Here is a 20,072-nt window from a genome sequence, read left to right on the forward strand (position 1 = left end):
ATCAGTCAAATTCATAGTCCAAGTCAGTCATTTACCCACATGGGTAAAATAGTAATTTTACCTTACAAGGGTAATTTAGAAATTTTAGAAATTGAGGGTATTTTGGTACTTTTACAAATCGGGGTCTTAATGACCCAACAGAAGGTCCACCGTCGCCTCGAGCGACTTAAGTAACCTAAACAGATATAACGGTACAGATGGGCCTAAGGCCCATTACTCGGCCCAAGTGGACCCACACGCTCGTGTAGCCCATTTAGCCCAATTTCAGAAACGACTATATGACCTACATAGCCCAGTCCAATAATTATCAAAAGTTGTAGATTCAATCCGTATAGGGCCCACGAGCCCATTGGGCCCACACGGCCCATTCAAGCCCAACATGGCCCAGAACTACCTAAGTCGTGTGCGCGACATGGCAAGTCTATCTACATCCCACTTAATAGTGAAGTTTACACAAGCAGACCCACGGGCCCATTGGGCCCATCAAAGCCCTTAACGGCCCATGCCATGCACACGACATGACAGGCCCAACTACTTCCCACCTAACAGTTAGATTTACACAACCGGGCCTCCGAGGCCCATTTAGTCCTTCGAGGCCCAGAACAACCCCAGCACACAAGAACGCTCGTGGTGGCCCTTACAGCCGATACGCCCATAATTTGTAGGCTCGGTTTACCACACGAGCGATTGCACGCTCGTGAGGCCTCAAATACCGAAATTTTGGCTTTTCGGCTTTTGCCGACTTCCAACAAAGAAGGGCGTGAATACACACCTATTTATGAGAACGCGTCGAAGTCCACGATCGCTAACCTTGGCACATCCTGCATTCAGTCTTAATCCCTTTTTCCCCCTCCAACTCATCTGGTTCTCTCTATTTAAAACCAGCTTCTTGCCAATTCTCATGTCAGCTTCCCGATGTGGGATTACTTTCAACCATTAGGAAAATTCCTTATTTTTTTATGACCACTTCAACCACAAAGTTCCAGTCCAACTCCACCTCTTACACAGCTCAAACAGCAAAATAAATACCCCATTGCACATCCCAAGACTTGAACCTTAGACCTCACAGTTACATAACACGCCACCTTGCCACTCCACCACAGGCTCTTTCTGTGACATATTTTATCCTCAATTAATTATAAGGCATATGTGCTAACGTCCAGATTCCTTTAAAAGAAAAGCCAAAATAAATTGCAAGAGCCAAAACTTGAACCCAAGCTCCCTTGCAACCTTAATGACGCCACAACCACTAGACCACATGCTTTCTTGTGTCATTTATTTACCACAATAATTTAAAAGGCCTTCATCCAAGCACCCAGGGTTTTATTCACTTAAAACCAAAATTTTTGCTAAAGCCCAGGTTTGAACCCAAGATTTCTCCAACACTTCTCAAAGCCATTAACCACCAAAGCAAACATTTAATTGTGTCATTTCCTTGCACAATAAAATGCTTATATACAACCTCCTTACGGACCCACACTCAAGGCCTAATACTTCTAGGCCCAAATTTGGGGTGTTACAATTAGGGTTTAGCCTGGACTAGTAATCCTAATTGAGCTCCTCTGAGCATACATTACATAAAGGATTTAGCCTGGACTGGTAATCCTGTAATACGACATGTGGCTCAAGAGTGTGTTCTTTGATTAAGTGCCCTAATAGGTACCTCTGAATATGAATTGACGGTTATTGAATCGTACTCCTTGAATGTACTACTTGATTATTCATCGGAATTTCAATGATTCAAAAAACAAAACTCTTGGAATGATAAGAGAATTATGGGTTAAAATGAATAATATCTTGAAGGAAAATTGTATGATGAGCTTATCTATGTTTACTTAATGTATATCTAAATTTTGTGACTAACATGTTTGATTGAATGCATGTGTTTAACCAATCTTACCAAATGGATGGAAAACATGATATTGTATACTAAGATTTAATAAACGAGATTGGTAATGTAACACCCCACACTCGAGCCCTACGCCGGGATGGGATACGAGGCGCCACCACACTTAATCACATACATATAATCATTTCGATGTCATTAAGATTTGGTCAAATTTAAAACTTTTACGAACTTTGTCTAAACTTCTTAATATGGGTCTACGAGGCTCCAAACATCCATTGGAAACCATTCGGGACCAACCCGAGTCCTTTAACTAACTTTAGGAAAATAACTCTTGAAACAGGGTACACGCCCGTGTGGAAGGGCACCACGCCCATGTGGTCATTATAACATGGTCGTGCTGATGGCCCGTGTGACACACACGGTCTAAGCATCTAGAGACATGCTCATGTCCTATGCCTATGTGAATTAAATTCTAAATTCGAACCTACAGGGGTTTTCACACGACCTGACACACGCCCATGTCTATGGCCCGTGTCTCTCACACGGCCATAACACGCCCATGTCCTAGTCCGTGTCTAAAAACCTTAACATTCTGTTTCTAACGTTAGCATTAAATAAAGGGTACACGGCCAATGTGCACACCCGTGGCCAGAGGCCGTGTCCTCCACACGGCTAAGACACATGGCCGTGTCTCTGTCCATGTGTTTACTACCATGCATACTGACTTGTAAAATTAACATGCAGGGGACACACAGTCGAATAACATGCCCGTGGGACTGACCGTGTGTCACACACGGCCTAGACACATACCCGTGTGTCTACCCGTGTGGACAATATAAGGCTATCTACCAAGCCATTTGCCACCCTAAAACACAATATAACAACATCCACCATACTAAAGATTAACATAACATGATTTCTCAATCCAGCAACCACATTTAATGTCTCTACACATTTCACATTTGCTTAAGCAACCAACAAATTACTCATTCATGAAAGATCTTCTTATATTTATATAATAACTTTCAATATTAGTCATTTTTCCATGGCCTTATACAAAATGAGTCAAATACTAAAACAAGCAACACATTTGGCCCCAAAACAATGTGACACTAACATAAAATCAAAAGTTCCTATATATGTCATAATCGAAGTAAAAGAACTAATTATACCAAGTGCTTCTATTGATAGTGTGATCGACGCCTCCGACATCCGTTGATCCACGAGCTAACTAAGCGGCACTATAAGAAAATGGAAAGGAAATAGGGTAAGCATAAAGCTTAGTAAGTTGTATGAAAATAAACAACAACTACTTATCATAAAGAAATATGCTCATAACCTTTCATAACTTATTCATGAATACCATAAATAAACGTAAGTACAACTTACTCATCACCATCCAATACAACTCATATTGCATACATTAAGTCTATATCTCATACATTTCAATTAGGTACCTGTACCACTCATCACATGATCATAAATTTTTTCATTTCGATATAAAATCTTTTGTTAAACCATTAGGAATACGACCGGATACTCAATAGCCCTAACATGGGTTAAGATGCCAACGCCATGTCCTAGACATGGTCTTACACTGGCTTCATATAGCGAGGCCGATGACATATCCCAGATAGGTCTTACACTGGCTCTCATCTATTGGTGTCGATGCCATGTCCTAGACAGGTCTTACACTGACACGCAACAAGCTGATGTCATGCCCCAGACAGGTCATACACTAGCTTGAATATCACGAGGGTGATGCATGTCCCAGACATGTCTTACACTAGCTCTCGTCTTAATACCGATGCATGTCCCAGACATGTATTACACCGGCTTAAATATCTCGAGGCCGAAGCATGTCCCAGACATGTCTTACACTGGCTCTCATATTGTGGCTGATGCATGTCCCAGACATGTCTTACACTAGCACACAAATGATCCAAATGTCATGGCATGAATATCCGACGATTACTAAGGCTCAACCAAGAGTTCTACTACTTCAATTCTCTCCATGCTTAATCATTTGCACAATCAAATAATTTATGCTATAACAATTCATTCATACATGATAACAATGTAGCTGTATTATTTACACACAACTAACCTCGGATTATAAAATGTAGGCAACTAGTCGATTTTAGTCTACTTGCTTGGCTTTCCCCTAGTCTAGGTTCAGATTTTGTAATTCTTGATCCATAATGATAAAAATTCACAAATTCAATCATTTTATTGATCTAGGTATTCAACAATGTATAATTGGGAAAAATGACCATTTTGCCCCTAGACTTTCACAAAATGACTATTTTACCCCTAGACCCGAAAATTGATTTTTATCACATTTTCTCATTAACCAAGCCTAGCTGAATACTTTTCATACTAGGAACAGCCCACAATCCTCATTATTTCACACATTTATCATCTATTTTACAACTTATGCAAAATGGTCCTGTAGGGTTTCCATGAAAACTACTTCACAAAAATTGTTTATTTCACAACCATGATTCATTTTCTTCAATAAAATTTCAGAAAAAAACATGAACACTCTCATGATAAAACCCTATACTTTCCGACATTTTGCAAAATAGTCCTCTCATTTGAAAGCTCATGCTACAAAGGTTCTAAAAGTACAAAAATATTCAAGAAAAGCCTTCAAAATCACTTACTTGCAAAGGCTTTAAGTTGCTGAAATTTTTCAAGCTTCCATGGCCATTTTCTTGGAGGAAAAATCAATGGAGAAGAAGGAGCAAAACAAAAAAGATGATAGCCTTTTTCTTAGGGTTTATTTTAATCAAATTAGGCCACCTAACTTTGACTTTCTCATCCCTTTTTGTCCCTATGGCTGGCCACCTCTATTTTAAGGGTCTATTTACCCTTTAAAGACCCCTAATTTTGGTTCTCTAGATATTTGACACCCTTAGCTATCAAAATAGGACTTTTGCACTTTATGCGATTTAGTCCTTTTTCCCAATTAAGCATGCAATCGCTAAAATTAATCCACCAAAATTTTCATACACTCATATAATCATGCCACAATAAATAAAATAATTTCTCTGACTCTGGATTTGTGGTCTCAAAACCACTATTCTGACCAGGCCCAAAATCGGGCTATTACAAGTAAGTTTAGTTTTCGTTATACGAACTTACTAAGCATTTAATGCTTACTCTATTTTATTTTTCCCCTGTTTTATAGTGCTCAGAAGCTCGCGAAGCTTGGAGATCATTAGAGCATCATTACACTATCCACTAGCTATTTTATGTATATATAGTAAAATCATTTTGGTATAATGGCATGTATAAGTTAACTTGACCATAGATGGCTTAAATATGTGGTTTGTAATCTAGCCATTGGAATGGCTAGCAATGGTTGTTTTTGATATACTTGTAATGTCATACTATGGTAGTTACTTACATGTTAAATGGTTGTTCAAATTATGCCTATCATATGAAATATACCAAGGTAAGATTATAAACATGTATGCATGTAATGATATGCCTCGTTGAATGATGGAATTTGCTTAATTTGAATACTTGAATTGGCTGGTATTGGATGTGAGTTTCAAGTGCAGGTCATTGGTGTAACTTTGGGTGAGAAATGAAGCTAGAAATGGTTTTATTTTATCTACACGGGTAGACACACGGGCGTGTGTCTAGACCGTGTATGACACACGGCCTAGTACATGGGCGTGTGGTTAGGCCATGTATCCCCTGCACCTTAAATTAAAGAAAACAAAATGCTTAGAATTGACCACACGAGCGTGTGTCTCAACCGTGTGTGCTACACGGCCTAGAACACGGACGTGTGTCTTGGCCATGTGAAACCTGCACCTAATTTCAAAATAACTTAATTAACCATACGGCCTAGCACACGGGCATCTGGCATAGTTGTATACACAAGAGAGTTACATGGGTATAAACACGGCCTATAGGACGACCATGTCCCAGGGTCACATGAGCGTGTCCCTTGGACCACACGGGCATGTGGGCCCTGTAACTTAGAAAATTTTTGTAATTTCGCGAAAAATTCTTAGAGTCTCCGATTGAGTCCTAACTTGATTCTAATGCTCGTATTGGACCTTGAGGGTCTATTTAAGGGACAATATCACTAATCTCGATTAATGAATACTAATTTACAAGAATTATCTGAAAAATGTTATGAAAGTTCTGGTAATGCTCTATAATCCTGTTCCAGCGACAGATACGGGTTAAGGGGTGTTACACTCTTAACCTATACTAACCCGTATCTGTCGCCAGAATAGGGTTACGAAGCATTACCAGAATATACAGATCAAGTAAACACATATTTCATTTATATGGTATTCAGGTCATAAATCAAATATAAAGTCCCATATATGAACCTTCGAGGTCCAAAACATGCATTAGAAACAAGTCGGGACTAAATCAGGTACTCAGAGAATTTTTCGCAAAATCTCAAAATTTTTCCTAGGTGCAGAGGTTACACGTCCATGTGGTCAGGCTGTTTGAGCATTGACACCCCCATGTCTCAGGCCGTGTAACTCTCTGACTTGGGTCACACGGTCAAGTCACACACCCGTATGCTGGACTGTGTGTAGGTGCAGGGGTTACACGACCAAGCCACATGCCCGTGTGCCAGGCCGTGTGATCAATTCTAAGCATTCTGTTTTGACATTTTAAAAATACAGGGGACACACGGCCAGATTACACGCTCATGTGCTAGGCCGTGTGTCACACACAGCTGAGACACACGCCCGTGTCTCTGCCTATGAAAACAAAAATAGGCTATTTTCCAAGCCACATTTCTCACACAATTTGTCTTCCTCTTACACCAATATTTTAACATATTCACACGCCATTTTTAAAACAATTAATTCAAGTCAAAATCAAGTCTCATGCATGACATAACATCTCATTCAACCAATGTGCTCTTAAGCACCTCAAATAACACTTTACCATTATGTAACCAAACATATAAAACTTACTTAACTTATCAAATTCACCTATATGCATATTTTACCAAATATGCTAGAATTAATCATCAATATACCAACATGATTTCTGTCATTCAACCATTTAAGCACACAACAAACATGTTATAGCCTCATTTATACATACCAAAACATGTTCATCATAAGCCGTTCTAATGGCTAGTTATAACCCAAACATTTACATGCCAACATTGGTTAATTAACCTATACATGCCATTATAACCATAATTAATTTATCATATATACCAAGATAGGCTGATGGGTAGTGTAAGTGATCTCTGCCTAGCTTCTAATCCAACGAGCTTCTGAATTACTATAAGACACGGGAAAAATAAAACAGAGTAAGCATGAAATGCTTAGTATGTTCATATAACATGGTAAAGAACTTACCATATATTTATGTTCAAAATAAACATGCAAGACACTATCAACCAATTTGGTCACAAGCTCTAAACACTTATCCTCATCATGTTAGCCAAGTAATCACATATAATAGTCCTTAATCATGGATGAACAATCATCAAGCAAGTTCTACATTCCAGTAACAACCAATTCATGCATCATTATATCAGGTAATATCATTTCCATGTACTTCATGTACTTACAGGTAATAGTTCGTTTCTAAGTCATACTATCTCATATAAACATTAAGAAACATGTATGGACTTAATAAGAACCAAATCCCCATATACATATACTTTCCACATCATGAATTCATATAACATATAGAAATCATAACCATGTATTTCAAGTACATTTTTATAATATTTCGTCTCAAGTTCAAATTATTTCAATCAGGATTTTGCCCATTAAATTAATTGAAATATCAATGGAAACCTGACAAGTACACCCGAGGTGTACAAATCTACAATCATAGATGGACATATTCATCCAACAAATTCCATGTTCATATATCATCATCTCATACTTCCATATATCATGTATCATCATTTTCATGTATTTTAGGCATATACAAATAATAATTCATTTCATGCTTATATTTTCTCATGTCTGGATTTTACCCGTTGAATTTATTTGAAATATCGATGGATACACATGTAGTACACTTAAAGTGTACAAACTATAATTCGTTAATTCATATTCAGGGGTACTCATTAGAGTACATAATCAGGAAGCACTCTCTCGAGCCATATAACAAGAAACTCACAAAGAGTCATTAATCAGGAAGCTCACAAAGAGCCTATCAGGAAGCTTACGGGCTATATAACAGAAAACTCATAAAAGCCATAATTAAGAAGTTCACAAAGAACTTTTAATCAAAAAACTCACAAAGAGCCTATCGAGAAGCTTAAAAAGAGCCATATAACAGGAGATCTAAATAGCCATATGTCAGAAAGTTCAAGCAAGCCTTATTAAGACACTCACAAAGAGCTGCGCTTGTGTCTGCAACATATACAGGATCACAACCGATCATAAAACAGGACGCTCACAAAGAGCTGCGGTAGTCCGCAACACATGCATGATCACTACCAATCAGAATGCTCGCAGGAACCATATAAGAGGAAGCTTGAGAGGTCTTATAACAGAATTCTCGTAAGAGTTATGGTGTGTCTGCAACATATGCAGGACCACAATCAATCAGGAAATCTTGTATCCATCGAATTCCATTATTCAAACGGTATTTAATATTTATCGAACTTTGTCGGATATGTAACCAATTTCATGTATATGGCATTTATACAATTCACATACACAACATTCAACTCAAGCATATAAATATACACAATTTAGTTACACAAACTTACTTCGACAAATGTTCGTGCACGTAAAATCTACTAATCTGACATTTTCTCTTTTCCTCGTTCAAACTTTGAATTTGGTCTATCCAAATCTATATGAATGAATTTAACATTAATTCATGTTCATTGTAATTCAATTCACATCTTAGGCAAATTTACCATTTTGCCCCTAAACTTTTAATTAATGACGATTTCGTCCCTAGGCTTTGAAAATGAAATTCATGCAATTTAATAATTATTCCAAGTCTAGCCAAATTTCACATTTAATAATTACAACCCATGTATTTCATAAAAATTTAGAATTTTCCATGAATTTTACAACTTTACAATTTAGACCTAAAATCATTATTTCATCAAAATTCACTTTACAAAAATTGTTTATCTATTAGCAACCTTTCATTTTCTACCATAAATTTCAAATTTTCAGCATATTCATCCATGGAAAAACCCTATTACTTTAATAAATTTACAAATTAGTCCCCAAGATAGCTAAATTAAGCTATTACGATCTCGGAAATATAAAAATCATTAAAAACGGGACAGGAAAACATACCTAATTGATCAAAATAAGATTTCTTGAGCTCACTTTCTCTTAGCTAAGGTTTCCATTGAAATAATTTGGGAAAGATGGTGAAAAAGATGATATTTTCATTATTTAATTAATTATCATCTTTTATTTTTTTTCACTTTCCAATTTCATCATTTTCTTTATTTTATTTTCCATGGATGAATCATCATCCTTAACCACTAAGAATTTTTAAATGGTCTATTTACCATATAAGGACCTCCACTTTAAAGTTCTATAGCTATTTAGTCTATCCCTTTAGCTATTAGAACTCAACTTTTGCATTTTGTGCAATTTGGTCATTTATCAAATTAAACATGTAATCGATAAATTTTCTGTACGAAATCTTTATACGACATCACTATCATACTATAGACCATAAATTAATATAAAAATATTTTTTCTTCCAAAATCAGATTTGTGATCCCAAAACCACTGTTCTGATTTTACTGAAAACGGACTATTACATCAATACCTATCTACGAATAGAAGAACATACCTTAAATCTAAGTCTATTTGATAGTCTGTGTCAAAGATAAAAGAAAAAATTGTTTGAATTTTAATTCGCAAATTCATTACGTCCAAAGTTGTTTCATGAAAAAAATTGAACTGTAGAAGAGAAGAGGAAAGAAAGCTTTTGATTGGTACAGACAATGTGAACAGAGAAAGTCATATAGCATCAATTTTAACAACTCAATAACTTAAATAAAAGCTTTTAAATAGTTTAATGACCAAATCGTAACTTTTTTAAATTAAGTGACAAAAACTCATAATATTTAATCATATAATTTACCCTTTATTATATGATATATGAACATTTGGTATAGTTTGTTTACCTTTAAAATTATATTACATATGAACATTTTCTTTCTTGTTGATTAAGTTTTTCAATACCTTTTATTAAAGTAGTGGTGATTAAAATTTAAAAGTTATGGTTCAATTTGTTTAAATATGTATTATCTTTCAATAGAATAATTTTAAAGTTTAAAATTAATACTTGTAATTTTACTAAACAAGAGAGGAAGAAAGCTTATTCAAATCACTACAAAAATGTGATCTTATAAAATATTTTAAGGAGTAGAATATGAAATTTAACAATAATTTTGTTTTTGTTGAAAAAAATTATTCCATAATTGATTCATCATATCTTCAAGGTTTAAATTTTATAACTAACATATAAAGAAAATCTCTTTAACTACCTTGAGTTAAAATTTAAAAAAAAATAGTTTCATCCTTAAAATAAAGATGATTAAATTTAAACAAAATTGAAAAATAACATACCAACCAATGATTGACAAAAATATCTTGCAAGGTGTCTGTGAGCCAATAAATGTTAATGGTGGCGTATTGATGTCAACTTCACCCCATTGGAAGAGCCCAAACATGATATAATGGACCCCCAAGACACAAAAACATATGCATTGGTGGGACAACGCAATGCTCAGGTTGATTGTTAGCTTTCAAAATCATCACACCCTTTGCCCTTTTTCTATTTAAATTTGGACCTTGGTCGGATTATGCTGGATGATGATGGCCTTGTTGTAATTTCGACAGTGATTTATTTGCATGTCATTTTGAGACACGAAAGCCATTCCTCTTTTTCTCCCCTTCAAAGGATGTATATGTCTATGAACCAACACTTGTTTCATTTCAGACCTTACTTCTACCACCTTTTAATTTTATATATAAATTTTCATATATTTTAAATTTAGTGTCCACGTTATATAGCATTCGCCCCTTAAGCCATAAGGTTATACTTTATATTAATAAAATATTTTTCAGTTTTTTAATTATATAACTTTAATAATAATAAAGATTTTAAAGTCAAATTCCAGAATAATTGATTTGGCCCGTACTTATATATTTTAGGTTAGTGACTTTATGATATTTTGATCTGTATGTCTTGCTAAGGAATTATCTTCCTCTCGTAAGGAATTATCTTCCTCTCGTAAGGTGGCAACACTACTGAGAGAAATAGAAAAGAGTTTGATGCCGAGACTAAGAGCACAAGAGAACAAAAAAATACAAATTATCTTCCTCTCGGCTCCTTACGCAAAAGACCTCTCGGTAAATATTTTTACATAAATTATGTTCTTTATTTATTTGACTTATTATTTTTTCTTTTTCTTAATATGTTGTTGTTTAATATATTATTACAATTTTTAGGTTTTTCGATTAAATTATGGTCAACAAAAAGATCAAATCTTTTTTCAAGAAAAGGGTGTCAAAAAGTAATAATGATCAATTAGTTCCTCAACCTTCTGTTATTAGTGGAGAAAAATTAAATATCAGATCTTCCCAAGCTCCTGGACTAGATATTCAGTCTTCTCAATCCCAAGCTCCTGAACTCGATATTAAGTCTTCCTAAGCTCCTGAAAGAAATATCAGGTCTTCTCAATCCCAAGATCTTGAACAAGATATCGAGTCTTCTCAAGCTCCTAAACAAGATATCGGGTCTTCTCAAGTTCTTGAACGTTCTCGTAAGGTGCCAAGAGTCAAAGTAAAGGAGTTTGATGCTTCTTCTTTAGAGCATGATTCGAGATTTCAAAAATCTATGCACGACTTACTTGGTGGCATACATCGAAAAAAAGATGGCTCGAGAATTTTCAATAGATTCTATCATTGATGAGTTCAATTTTATGAGAAAATGGAGGGTGGAATTTAGGATGCCTAGTGTTGAGAAATAGGACTAAGGCCAAGTTTTTTAAATTTAATTTTTGGAATTATAATGGTATGTATGAAATTTTTAGTATAATATTAGTTATTCTTTTTTGCATATTGGAAAAAATATTTAATTTTATGTAGTGAGATTTTTTTCTTTTAATTTTTTACAGTTAAATCGTTCATGCTTTTTAAAAAACATTAAATCGATTTGTTTGATAAGAAAAAAATATCCGAGAAGAATTGACACTTTTTTACGTTAAAAAAAAATTATCCGAATTTAAAAGTTTCGCCCCCTTGAAATAAAATCATGGATCCAACCTTGACAGTGGTATTTAATATTGGTTAAATTATACTCTAAGTTCTTGTAGCCTTCATTTAGAATTTAGTCATTGTACTTTTTAGATTTAAAAATACAAGTCTTTTTGTTATTATAACACCATTAAAACTATTTTGTTAAATTTAGGTGCACGACAATATCAATTTCTTTGTTACACGGTTATCAAGTGAGAATTTCTTTATATCAAAATGTTAAACCAACGAATTTAATAGAAGAATTTTAGTAACATTAACAATTAGATATGAATTTTGAAATTGAAAAGTATTTTAAAAAGAGTTAAATAACAAATGTACAAATATTATGGGTTAGTATTTAGTAGACTAATAGTATATATTTTATTATACCACAAATAGTTTTAAAATATTTATTTTTTAATATGTTATTATATAAGACACTTGTGAAATCCATAACTTTATTAGTACAGTGTAAAAATTTCTATAAATACAATGAAATTTCAAATGTAAATCGAATACAATGGTGTTGGACTGGGTAAAAAGAAAATTTATAAAGAAGGGACATAACTGTAGGAACCTAACCTAAGGGAGTTCAAATGCTTGGAATTACTATAAAGTTTAGAGGAACGAAAGAAGAGGCCCAGACAGTTGATTGCAGCATATGCTGGGTTGGCTTTGATTCGCTTGGCCCGTTTCTAATTATCCTCTATTTTATTTTATTTTATTAATTTGCATGTTTAATTTGTCTTACCCAAAACGTTGTTTAATTTGGTTGAAAGAAAGGGATATCAGTAAATTTTTTAAAAATATTTTGTATATAAAATTAAAATGAATTTAAATAAAATTAATATTTAATATGTTGACAAAACCTAATATTTTTTATTATTATTATTTTACTACACTTTACACTAATATTAAAAATGGTCACATATCTCATTCTTCATACATATTTAATTTATCTTTATTTTACAACCGCATGTTACACTCCTTCTCAGCCTTTCTAAATCCATACACATACAGATACTGAAATTTTCTTTTTAGCCATAGATCCATATATTATCATAGAAATTAAATTGAAAAAATAATATAATAAAAAATTAAATGTGTTTGACATTCTCTTGTTCCATCACCTATGAATCTAAAAGATATGATTGCCCCACCCCCTTATGGAATTTGTTTGTGTTCCACTTTGAAATATTTGTAAAAGGATAAAGTCATTGATGCGGTGGGCGATTAGTCAAATTATTGTTGGACCGACCTACTGATGATGAATAGCTTAAGTCCCGACCCGACCCGACCCGACCTCTAATCTTTTAACAAAGCAAATGCTTTCTCTTTTGACCAATCCATTTGTCTTCACGTAAATCCATTTCCTGTCTCTTTGTTCCTTTTAACTCCCCGTTTAAACCACGCATTTCTTAATCTTAATTAAAGCATTAAAATCCAAACATTTTCCCTTTATTATTTATTTTACGTTACACAGTTTTCACACCAATGGGGATAAAAGGTGTTCTCTGTGTCAAATTTGGTATGCCCCATTTGCATTGTTAACCCCATCTTTATCGTTTTCTGTCCTTTGATAACATCATATTTTCATATTGCACTATATATATAATGAGATTATTAGTTTTTGTCTGAAAGAGGTGAGAATATATAGTACAGTTTAAGAACAGAAGAAAAATATGTAATGAAAAAAAAAGAACAAATATTGACTCCTTAGAATTCAAAATCAATCTTCTCATATCATACTTTTGGTTATCATGTCGTGTGTAGAAAGTGCAGTTAATGAATGAAAAGTATGCTTTTAGCAATAAGCAACAAAGAATCTATTTTAGTATGTGATTAGTCGAAATTAAGGTATTTATTATTGGTAGCAATGATTAATTCTTTTGTTATGGATACTTTTTAAAGAGGTAAATAATTGGCTATGAAATATACGATATTCTCATAAAATAAGAATTAAACTCTTAATATAGTTATAAAAAGATGAGATGAGTAACATCATTGCATACATCATAATTAATTTCTGCTGAGTTGCGTACTTATAAAACAACATCATCAATTGTTGTTATTCTTTTATTGGTTTCCATGCTTCATGGTGTCAAAGTACTTGGAATCTACTGTATCAGTGGTACTAACATTGAAGAAACAAATCCAGAATGTAGACCTCTTAACTACATAATCATGAAATGAACTGCAAGCTTATGATTATCAGAAAAACCTGCACATGTGCATATGAAGGCTTGGAAGGGATGAAACAATGATTACCCAAACGAGTGAAAACACAAATGATGATCCATCAATCAAACCAAGTTGACTGGTCTTTGAAGAAGGAAACCACCCCATTAACCTCATCTTTCCACCAAAATATCAGATAAATTTTGAAGTAATTATGATCCCTTACCCTTGAATCATAAACTATAAAAGAGGGAATCCATTACCCTCGGACCCTTTTTCTTTTCTTTGAATTATTTGAAGGAATGTCTCTTCGCTTTTCTTTTTTTTTTTTTTACCTTTGGAGAAAGCTGAGATGGTAATGATGTTGTTATGGATATAGAGAACAGCAAAGGGTGTTTGAGATCAGAGATAGAGTGGTCAAAGGCCCCAAAGTTGAAAGACCAGCTTTTGCATTATTGGGACACATACTGAGCTGTTTCTGTACTTAAGAGGACCAATAAAAAAAAGGTGAATCTAATTATGAATATAGGGTCATTCATTCATCCCTCCCCCATAGTGCACATATCATTTCATAGACTTCAATCATTTTGTCTTTAAAGCTTCCTTCTCTACCAATTTTTATATTCAACATCTTCAGATAAGAGGTTCAAAAGGATATATGAGTTTAAAAACTTCAAAGTCTCTTCTTCTTCATAAGAGGTCCCACACTGACCCCTCCATTAACACCTCATTTTTCTTCACCAAGGAAAATCTCATAAAAAAAAAAACCATACTTCTTTTTCGTGATTTTTTTAATTCCATGCAAAAAAGGGGAAAAAAGAACAGAAAGAGAACATATTTTTGGTTACTATACCCCAAAACGTCTAATCTAAGCATCTGTCCAGGCAGCAAAAACAGGCATCTGTGGCATGGAAATTGCAGGCCTGAGCTGAGCTGAAGGAATCCAAGAATTCACAGTATTTGGTGAAGTAGTGAATAACTTGGATGATGGTGGAGGAGGCATTGCAAACGCCATAGGTAAACTGCTTCTCTCTGGGCTACCTTCTCTTGAGCTGCTCAAACTAGTCACCAATGAAGAAGCATTGGAGAAGTGAGTAGTCCCCATCTTGCTGGAATCATCCACCTCTCTCTGGCCAACCATGGTTTCTGGTGCCAATGAGAAAGCCTGAGCCTTAAAATTCTCAATGATGTTGGGCTGTTGCTGTTCAGATGGCTGATAAAGGATCATTTTCCAGTCTGGTTGACCTCCATTGTTCTTTGGTGATATGTTAATGTTGGTTTCAGCATTGATGTTACCAGTTAAAAGGTTGTCATTACCACGAGGTCCGACATCTTTGTTTCGCCTAGCGAATTCTCCAGCAAGAAGGGTATTGCTAGCCATGATTATTTCCACATCGTACCTTGTTATGTCGAAGTTAGTCACTGCATTCGCCCCACGGAACTTGATAGCTGCTATATCATAAGCCTCAGCTGCTTCCTCTTGAGTGCCTGCATGCAATTATTGACTTTCAATTATCATATCATAAAATGCCATCTATCAACTAAGCATAAACATTTAAAATAATAATAATTTTAATAGAGTCCATGTTGAATCACATTCAAAGTCCTTTTTTTTTTTGCATGTTTGTGGACAAACAGCCTTACAGAAGCTGTTGTCTCCTTTTTCACTTTGCTTTTGTTTGTTTTTTTCTTTTGGGAAAAAAAAGATCAAATTACTTATGGAAGCATGCCCTGTGTGGCTTAAAAAGAGCCGAAAGAGCTAAAGACTGAATCAAATACTGGCCTTTCTTTCAAGTCAATAAAACACACACTATTAAATAGTAAAATAAAAAATACACAAATGAAATGAAACTCACTAAATGTTCCAAGATAAAGGTCTTTGTTCCCTGCAACTCTTCCTATCCGAGCCTGCCATCTTCCATGTTGATGATGTCTGCTTCATTTTTCAATTAAAAAATTATGAGAAAAAAGAGCTGAAATATTATGGGTATTTGCAGTTCAAGTTCCATATAATTGAATTTTTTATAAGGAGACCTTGTCACTCCTCTGTACATTGAAGCTCCCCTTGAAAATCCACTGCTTTTCCTGCTCATACAGTAGAATTATGAACATCGACAAAAACCATCATTCAAAAACACAGTCAACTATAGAGCTATGCACCAAAATGGGAGAGAATGGGCAAAGATGGTACCTTCTCAAGTGAGCAACATACTCTTGTCTTGTCATGTTCTTCATTTCTTCAAGTTCTTTTTGGTAATTCTCCAACTGCAAAAAAAAAAAAAATCATAATTACAGTCAGTACCATAAAAAAAAATTAAAAAGGGTTTCCAAGAAAAGCATTAGATTTGAAAATGTAATGAGTTAGATAATTACTGGGAAATTGATGTGAGTGGAGGGTCCCCAATACTTGAGTGCAGCTAGATCATATGCTCTTGCAGCTTTCTCCTCCATGTCATAACCCCCTACAAATTAAGATTTTGGAATGACTTGCCATTCAACGTATGACTGTTTCAAACATAATAATATACTTTCATAAGTATTAATAGTGTCACAAGAGCTTACCTAAATAAACTGTGGAGAATCATCATCATTCCATTAGAATAAAAAATCCCGATCATAAAAATAATTAAAAAAAAGTCAGCTCAAGAAATAAAAAAGAAAAAACTAAAAATAGTGAGTATACTTATTGCAGGAAGCTAACCTTGTCTTCCTTTCCTGCTCTGTCCTTCCTTCTTGCAACTGTTGTCCCATAGATGGGCTTCATATCTACCCGTCCATCTATGTCTGAGTGGTAACACAACAAAACCAAGAACAGATAAAAATAAGCTTTTTTTTTTTTCAGTTAAAAACTTCCATTTCTAAAAAAAGAACAGCTTTTTTAGTTAAAATGTAAAAATTGATTAAAAACAAATTAGTTTTGGGGGAAAGCATATACGACAGACAGGATTAAAAGATAAAAGAAAAACACTTACCTTGTGACACCTCTATATTGAGAGGTTCTTTGACCAAAGGTATCAATGGATTTCCTATGGGCAATTTGCTTCTGATCTACCTTCTCAGGCCCTCTTTTCTTGGTTTCCAGGGCTGCAGCATAGTCAGTTCCGGAAGGTGAGATTTGCTGTGAACCAGTCACACAGCTTGATTGTGAACCAGGGCTCATTGACAAACTCAAAGACTGCAAATCTCCATATGCTATTGCACCAATAGAGCCGGATTCTGCTCCATTATCACCCATGCAACCAATCATCTTCTGATGCATTGCGTGTTCAGTGGAGTAGTTTCTTGAAACCCACTGCTTACCATCATCTGCCATCGTTGGGGCCTGAAGATTGCAATCTGTAACATGGGTTTCTTTAGCTTCCTCTCCTAGTATAATTTCTTGGTTCCTATATCCAGAGTAGTATTGGTACTGTTGAACCTGAAGTTGCTGTTGGTGGTGCGTCTGCCTTGAGGATTGTTGCAGGTGGTCTAAGCAATTCTGGTTGTTGTGTTCTTGATTTGGATTTTGATTGTAATACATACTGTCTAAACTTAGAGCCATAGTTTCTCTGTCACTGCTTTCATAGTGATGGGTCCCCATGGTTGCACCCCCAAAGAAATCCTCCAGTTTTGGAGTTGAAGTAGGAACCATTGCTTCACACCAAAAGCCAAAGAAAAAAAAAAACTAGAAGTTTAAGAAAAATACTAGTATATTCCCCAAAAGCACAAAAGAAAAAAGAATATTGAACCAAAATACCTTGTGGTTGTTGTGACCTGCCAAGAGCTTCCATTAGACAAAGAGACCCATCTGACTTAAGTGGCATGACAGGAAAGTGAGAATAGAAGCCACCATTTTCTCCTTCAACTCCATAATAAAGTCCATAATTAAGATGAGAAGGAGATTGGAAAAAGCTTGATGGAACTGCTGTAGTAACACCGGCAGCTGAAGCTGAAGCAGACTGCGTATAGTTGTGAGCTTCTTGATTGCTAACCTCCATTTTCATGTTTGGAGAGAGAGAAAAACCTAACCAGTTTGCATTGTTATTGTTATCATCATTGCTTATGGCCTTCATTTTCTTACTATGCGGCTGCTTTGGAACCCAGTAATGATTCTAAGCAAGTTGGGAACTTCCTCTCACTGCAGGGACAACTCAATCATTGGGAAACAAATAACTTAATCATAAAAAAAAAACGACCATTTCCTTGCTTCACTCTATTTTTTTTAAAGGAAATGAAAAAAAAAAACTAAGGATTTTTGTTTTGTAGCTGCAGAAGTAATTTGACCAAATCTAACAACTCAACTAAAACAAATCCAGAACTCCTGTGGCTGAATCTATTCTATATACATGAGACCCTCTCTCTCTCTCTCTCTCTCTCTCTCTCTCTCTCTCTCTCACTGGAAACATTTCTAAAGAGAGACAAAGCAAGATGCTTTCTTTTAAACTAAACAAAAAAGAAAGAAACGAGTTCCAGCAAGCTAATGCTGTGCATCGTTCCTGCATTCCATAGGGATCTGTATATGAGAAAGACCTCTTCTTTCTTTTGCTTTACCCTACGCTCTTTGTTGCATTTCCCCCTTTTTTATTCATTCCTCTCTTTTCCTTTTAAAGACCCCAAACCACATTAAAACTTAAAAAAAAAAAAAAGAAAATTAAATAAGAACTATATTCCTGAATGAAACATGGTGCCACCCAAAGACAAGATGCTAGTGGCTGTAGTTCTACTTATGACCCTGTTGGATACTCCCCCAAATTATCCATCAGTTATAAACAAACTCCACTTTTCGTTCTTGTCTTTTTAAACACTTGCCAGGATTGGGACGTAAGCCCTTAACAGTAATGCTGTTTTTCAAGTATCCAAAACAAAAGCTAACTAAATACGTATCTATATCTGTAGTATATTTTCCGCTTTTAATCAGATGCTTGTATTAAAATAATTTAGTAATAATCATTTTTGCTTTTTCTGTAAAAGATCTCACTAAATCAAAACTTACAAAGCTTTCCACTTGTGGAAAAAAACACTACTAACATTTTTCCTGGTGTGCCAAAATTTAACACTAGTGCGTCATTTGTTATTAGTGTAATAATATTGAGGAAAAGTTTGTTTAATATATATATTATAGTTAGACTTAAAATAAAAATTAATCAATTCAAATTTAAGTCTATAATTAGAAAAAAAGTACAAAGTCTTGTAAAAATAAGATCTCTTTATAATAAGTGAAAATTTTTTCTCTTTCCTAAAAATAAATAATAAGAGTGGTTAATATTACTAATTGAATTAACTTATTGCTTAACTCATATATCAAAACATGTATACAAAATAATTCTCTATTAGTCGTTTGATTAACATGTGGAAGTAGGTGGAGGTTTGTAAGGAGAAGCACTTGGGTAGAGATGAGGAAGAAGGATTTCTGGTAAGAAAGTTTGAAGTTGAAGGATAAGTAGTATGTACGTGAGAGTGTATAAGTTGTTTGCGTGGTCCTTCTATAGTGGGAGAAGACAAGCTTAGTTACGTGTCTTGAGGCTACTGACACGAAAGTTTAATTTGATACTTCTAGTAATGACGACAATGCTACGTCTTAGGATAAAACGTCTTATGACAACTGACAATCAATAACCTTGAACTTCACATGGGCCTCACATGGTCTTAGGGGAGACACTTAGTCTCAAGGTTCGCAAGTTATTTCAAGGTTTGTTGGTTCATACGTCAACTATGCATAGTTCACTGGAATGTTCTTTTGATTAGGAAACATGTGTTAGGTCTCGTTTGGGTACGTTATAAGGTCCATGAGGTTATTTATTTAAGGTACAACAATTCCC

General features: G+C 34.7%; 1 protein-coding gene across 1 annotated transcript; it reads right to left on the reverse strand.

Moving 5' to 3' along the window:
• Positions 1–14,859: 14,859 nt before the first annotated feature.
• On the reverse strand, positions 14,860–19,081 carry LOC108476854 (AP2-like ethylene-responsive transcription factor ANT). Its single transcript, XM_017779216.2, has 9 exons — positions 18,011–19,081; positions 17,247–17,907; positions 16,976–17,058; positions 16,837–16,845; positions 16,648–16,736; positions 16,466–16,539; positions 16,309–16,359; positions 16,131–16,207; positions 14,860–15,762 (listed from the first exon to the last, which is right to left on the reverse strand). The coding sequence occupies exons 1-9, from the start codon at positions 18,324–18,326 to the stop codon at positions 15,143–15,145; spliced, it is 1,980 nt and encodes a 659-aa protein (XP_017634705.1). The 5' UTR covers positions 18,327–19,081; the 3' UTR covers positions 14,860–15,142.
• Between the last annotated feature and the right edge of the window lie 991 nt (positions 19,082–20,072).

The sequence above is a fragment of the Gossypium arboreum genome, chromosome 12 (assembly GCF_025698485.1).
Source record: "Gossypium arboreum isolate Shixiya-1 chromosome 12, ASM2569848v2, whole genome shotgun sequence".
NCBI lineage: Eukaryota > Viridiplantae > Streptophyta > Magnoliopsida > Malvales > Malvaceae > Gossypium > Gossypium arboreum.

Coding starts and splice junctions, on each gene's coding strand:
- LOC108476854 (XM_017779216.2), bottom strand. CDS start 18,326: ATGAAGGCCATAAGCAATGATGATAACAATAACAATGCAAACTGGTTA. Junction 16,208..16,308: donor ATGTACAGAGGAGTGACAAG/GTCTCCTTATAA, acceptor AAAATGAAGCAG/ACATCATCAACATGGAAGAT. Junction 15,763..16,130: donor CCTTTATCTTGGAACATTTA/GTGAGTTTCATT, acceptor AATTGCATGCAG/GCACTCAAGAGGAAGCAGCT.